This window comes from Diorhabda sublineata, chromosome 8 (genome assembly GCF_026230105.1).
Source record: "Diorhabda sublineata isolate icDioSubl1.1 chromosome 8, icDioSubl1.1, whole genome shotgun sequence".
NCBI lineage: Eukaryota > Metazoa > Arthropoda > Insecta > Coleoptera > Chrysomelidae > Diorhabda > Diorhabda sublineata.
This window is the reverse complement of record NC_079481.1, coordinates 30,271,495-30,277,494: the sequence shown is the minus strand read 5'-3', so window position 1 is coordinate 30,277,494 and position 6,000 is coordinate 30,271,495. Positions and strand designations below refer to the sequence as shown.

The 6,000-nt window shown below is 29.5% G+C and overlaps 1 protein-coding gene across 2 annotated transcripts in view; it reads right to left on the bottom strand.

Moving 5' to 3' along the window:
- The window catches only part of LOC130447652 (hormone receptor 4), a 44,082-nt gene that overhangs the window by 22,071 nt on the left and 16,011 nt on the right, over nucleotides 1–6,000 (bottom strand). For both annotated transcript variants that reach the window (XM_056784600.1, XM_056784601.1), the window contains exon 2: nucleotides 3,148–3,172. In XM_056784600.1, coding sequence (XP_056640578.1) covers nucleotides 3,148–3,169 — 22 coding nt within the window. In that variant the 5' untranslated portion in view covers nucleotides 3,170–3,172. The remainder of the gene's footprint in view (nucleotides 1–3,147; nucleotides 3,173–6,000) is intronic.

The following is a 6,000-nucleotide window of genomic DNA, read 5'->3' as shown; positions in this document are numbered from 1 at the left end:
GAAATTTAATCGAAAATTGGCTTTTTCTAGATTCTATCTAACGAGAAAACGAATTTTCTGGGTTTTCCTCGATCAAAAATATGTTTTTCTGGATTTCCTCAGCCAAAAATAGATTTTTGAGTTTGATCGATGAATTAACGGATTTTCGTGGAAATTTAATCGAAAATTGGCTTTTTCTAGATTTTATCCAACAAGAGAACGAATTTTCTGGGTTTTCCTCGATCAAAAATATGTTTTTCTGGATTTTCCTCAGCCAAAAATAGATTTTTTGAGTTTGATCGATGAATTAACGGATTTTCGTGGAAATTTAATCGAAAATTGGCTTTTTCTAGATTCTATCTAACGAGAAAACGAATTTTCTGGGTTTTCCTCGATCAAAAATATGTTTTTCTGGATTTTCCTCAGCCAAAAATAGATTTTTTGAGTTTGATCGATGAATTAACGGATTTTCGTGGAAATTTAATCGAAAATTGGCTTTTTCTAGATTCTATCTAACGAGAAAACGAATTTTCTGGGTTTTCCTCGATCAAAAATATGTTTTTCTGGATTTTCCTCAGCCAAAAATAGATTTTTTGAGTTTGATCGATGAATTAACGGATTTTCGTGGAAATTTAATCGAAAATTGGCTTTTTCTAGATTCTATCTAACGAGAAAACGAATTTTCTGGGTTTTCCTCGATCAAAAATATGTTTTTCTGGATTTTCCTCAGCCAAAAATAGATTTTTTGAGTTTGATCGATGAATTAACGGATTTTCGTGGAAATTTAATCGAAAATTGGCTTTTTCTAGATTTTATCCAACAAGAGAACGAATTTTCTGGGTTTTCCTCGATCAAAAATATGTTTTTCTGGATTTTCCTCAGCCAAAAATAGATTTTTTGAGTTTGATCGATGAATTAACGGATTTTCGTGGAAATTTAATCGAAAATTGGCTTTTTCTAGATTCTATCTAACGAGAAAACGAATTTTCTGGGTTTTCCTCGATCAAAAATATGTTTTTCTGGATTTTCCTCAGCCAAAAATAGATTTTTTGAGTTTGATCGATGAATTAACGGATTTTCGTGGAAATTTAATCGAAAATTGGCTTTTTCTAGATTCTATCTAACGAGAAAACGAATTTTCTGGGTTTTCCTCGATCAAAAATATGTTTTTCTGGATTTTCCTCAGCCAAAAATAGATTTTTTGAGTTTGATCGATGAATTAACGGATTTTCGTGGAAATTTAATCGAAAATTGGCTTTTTCTAGATTCTATCTAACGAGAAAACGAATTTTCTGGGTTTTCCTCGATCAAAAATATGTTTTTCTGGATTTTCCTCAGCCAAAAATAGATTTTTTGAGTTTGATCGATGAATTAACGGATTTTCGTGGAAATTTAATCGAAAATTGGCTTTTTCTAGATTCTATCTAACGAGAAAACGAATTTTCTGGGTTTTCCTCGATCAAAAATATGTTTTTCTGGATTTTCCTCAGCCAAAAATAGATTTTTCTGAGTTTGATCGATGAATTAACGGATTTTCGTGGAAATTTGATCGAAAATTGGCTTTTTCTAGATTCTATCTAACGAGAAAACGAATTTTCTGGGTTTTCCTCGATCAAAAATATGTTTTTCTGGATTTTCCTCAGCCAAAAATAGATTTTTTGAGTTTGATCGATGAATTAACGGATTTTCGTGGAAATTTAATCGAAAATTGGCTTTTTCTAGATTCTATCTAACGAGAAAACGAATTTTCTGGGTTTTCCTCGATCAAAAATATGTTTTTCTGGATTTTCCGCAGCCAAAAATAGATTTTTTGAGTTTGATCGATGAATTAACGGATTTTCGTGGAAATTTAATCGAAAATTGGCTTTTTCTAGATTTTATCCAACAAGAGAACGAATTTTCTGGGTTTTCCTCGATCAAAAATATGTTTTTCTGGATTTTCCTCAGCCAAAAATAGATTTTTTGAGTTTGATCGATGAATTAACGGATTTTCGTGGAAATTTAATCGAAAATTGGCTTTTTCTAGATTCTATCTAACGAGAAAACGAATTTTCTGGGTTTTCCTCGATCAAAAATATGTTTTTCTGGATTTTCCTCAGCCAAAAATAGATTTTTTGAGTTTGATCGATGAATTAACGGATTTTCGTGGAAATTTAATCGAAAATTGGCTTTTTCTAGATTCTATCTAACGAGAAAACGAATTTTCTGGGTTTTCCTCGATCAAAAATATGTTTTTCTGGATTTTCCTCAGCCAAAAATAGATTTTTTGAGTTTGATCGATGAATTAACGGATTTTCGTGGAAATTTAATCGAAAATTGGCTTTTTCTAGATTCTATCTAACGAGAAAACGAATTTTCTGGGTTTTCCTCGATCAAAAATATGTTTTTCTGGATTTTCCTCAGCCAAAAATAGATTTTTCTGAGTTTGATCGATGAATTAACGGATTTTCGTGGGAATTTAATCGAAAATTGGCTTTTTCTAGATTCTAATCAACAAGAGAACGAATTTTCTGGATTTTCCTCGGTCGAAAATAAGTTTTCCTGAGTTTTCCTTAGTCCAAACTAGGTTTTCTGAGTTTGATTAAATGTATTAAGAATATTTCGTGAAAATTTGTTAAAAAATTGGATTTTTTCAACTATCGAAAATAAAACTAATATTCTGGGTTTTTATCGGTCGAAAATAAGTTTTTCGTGAAAATTTGATAAAATATTGTCGCGTCAAAATCTATTTTGCCCAATAATCATTTTTTAGAAATTTAATTCAGTCCAAAATGAGCTTTTCTTAGTTCAATTTGACAAAAAAATAATTTTCTATTGTTAAAACTAATTTTTCTTAGAAAAATTCAATTTGAAAATAATTTTATTTGACTTACATCCATTCAAGAATTGATTTTTCAAGTTTATTCCAATCCAAAATTCCTTTCAATTGAAAATTTCGTGAAAAATCTTTTTCCTCCTTGTATAAATAAACTTCAATTTCACCGAGAAATAATCTTAAAGCGTCCCTGGATTAAATATATAGAGATTGAGTTGAAAAATCAAAATAATCATGGAAAAAAATTGATTAGTTCAATTTTGGATCGAGAACTTCTCAAACGACCCTCGTAAATCATTGGGACTTACGTTTTAACGAATCAACTGTCAGTATTTTTGAAAAAACAAACTCACCTGAAATTTGTGTTTCTCCCATAACCTATAAACAAAAAATAAATTGTAAAACCATAATAGAAACTTTTCAAAATCAAATTTCCTTCAAAAAAATATATATATTGTATAAAATTATTTTTAACCATGCGAATCGAAATAGTTTTTTGGTCACTCAACCCGAAATTGATTTTTACGACCTAACCGAACCCGTCAGACAATCCCAGGTGGTCCAAAACATCCGATTAAGCAGAAAAATTAAATCAAACAAATATATTTCGAAATATTCCGTTATAGGGGTAGCCTACCCCAACAATATTATTTCCTAGTGTTGTCTAAACCACTTTTACGTAATAATACTCGATACGCAAACGGTTAAATTCGAAAAACTTGACTGAAGGTAAAAATTAGGATGGTTTGTATTGAAGTATCGGCAACACTGCCGTTGGCACGGCAGGCAATGTTTTGAGGACGTACGTTGACCCCGAGATTCTGCACCGTGATCGCGATGCCTCATGCCTAATTCAATGGGGTCGGTTTTACGTATTCGGATATTTATTTTTTTTGGACGATTGATATTTAAAAAAATGTTTGTCATCAATATTATATATATATATATATATATATAGATATTTATTTGTTTTTAACTAATGCTGACCTTATGAGGAAGGTAAAAAAATGCCGTTTGTCGCAAATTTACTTTTGATTATTTATTTTATGGACTTGACCCTATGCCATTGAACTTTTTTACATACTAATCAAATAATCCACTCCAGTCATGAATTTTATATAGATAATAATGTGTATAAAATAAATATTTGAATAATAAACTTAATAGTGACGTCATATAATGACACGAGGTTCTTAATTTGCTAATTAAAAATTATTTATCAAAATTCATCGTATATAAATTATTTTTTTTTTAATATTTTGAGGTATTTTGCATTCTCGAATATTAATAAAAGTTTCTTCCATAACCTATTTAGCTTATTATCAATTTGAGAACCTGTATCTCGGAAATCTTTATATTTAGAGTATTGATGATTTTTTTTCTTATAGATTAGACCTTTAGCACTGTTTCTGTATAATCTAAGCTCAGTATTTTTATTATTTTGATCTGGAAAATATTCTGAATGAAAACATTCTTTTTTCAATTTGAAGCCCTGTATCTCTGCAATGCTTTCCATTACGACACTCCTGTTTTTTTCCCTTGTAAATCATACTTCCAACATCGTTTTTTGAAAATATGAACCCGATATTGATATTATTTTGTTCAGGAAGATTTTTTGAATCAAAACATTTTTTTATATCAATGTTAAATGTCACTTTGAAGCCCTGTATCTCTGCAATGCTTTCCATTACGACACTCCTGTTTTTTTCCCTTGTAAATTATACTTCCAAAATCGTTTTTTTGAAAATATGAACCCAATATTGATATTATTTTGTTCAGGAAGATTTTTTGAATCAAAACATTTTTTTATATCAATGTTAAATGTCACTTTGAAGCCCTGTATCTCTGCAATGCTTTCCATTACGACACTCCTGTTTTTTTTCCTTGTAAATCATACTTCCAACATCGTTTTTTGAAAATATGAACCCAATATTGATATTATTTTGTTCAGGAAGATTTTTTGAATCAAAACATTTTTTATATTAATGTTAAATGTCACTTTGAAGCCCTGTATTTCTGCAATGCTTTCCATTACGACACTCCTATTTTTTTCCCTTGTAAATCATACTTCCAACATCGTTTTTTGAAAATATGAACCCGATATTGATATTATTTTGATCTGGAAGAATTTTTGAATCAAAACATTTTTTTATATCAATGTTAAATGTCACTTTGAAGCCCTGTATTTCTGCAATGCTTTCCATTACGACACTCCTATTTTTTTCCCTTGTAAATTATACTTCCAAAATCGTTTTTTTGAAAATATGAACCCAATATTGATATTATTTTGTTCAGGAAGATTTTTTGAATCAAAACATTTTTTTATATCAATGTTAAATGTCACTTTGAAGCCCTGTATCTCTGCAATGCTTTCCATTACGACACTCCTGTTTTTTTCCCTTGTAAATTATACTTCCAACATCGTTTTTTGAAAATATGAACCCAATATTGATATTATTTTGTTCTGGAAGAATTTTTGAATCAAAACATTTTTTTATATCAATGTTAAATGTCACTTTGAAGCCCTGTATCTCTGCAATGCTTTCCATTACGACACTCCTGTTTTTTTCCCTTGTAAATCATACTTCCAACATCGTTTTTTGAAAATATGAACCCAAAATTGATATTATTTTGATCTGGAAGAATTTTTGAATCAAAACACTTTTTTATTAATGTTAAATGTCACTTTGAAGCCCTGTATCTCTGCAATGCTTTCCATTACGACACTCCTATTTTTTTCCCTTGTAAATTATACTTCCAAAATCGTTTTTTGAAAATATGAACCCAATATTGATATTATTTTGATCTGGAAGAATTTTTGAATCAAAACACTTTTTTATTAATGTTAAATGTCACTTTGAAGCCCTGTATCTCTGCAATGCTTTCCATTACGACACTCCTATTTTTTTCCCTTGTAAATTATACTTCCAAAATCGTTTTTTTGAAAATATGAACCCAATATTGATATTATTTTGTTCAGGAAGATTTTTTGAATCAAAACATTTTTTTATATCAATGTTAAATGTCACTTTGAAGCCCTGTATCTCTGCAATGCTTTCCATTACGACACTCCTGTTTTTTTCCCTTGTAAATTATACTTCCAGCATCGTTTTTTGAAAATATGAACCCAACATTGATATTATTTTGATCTGGAAGAATTTTTGAATCAAAACACTTTTTTATTAATGTTAAATGTCACTTTGAAG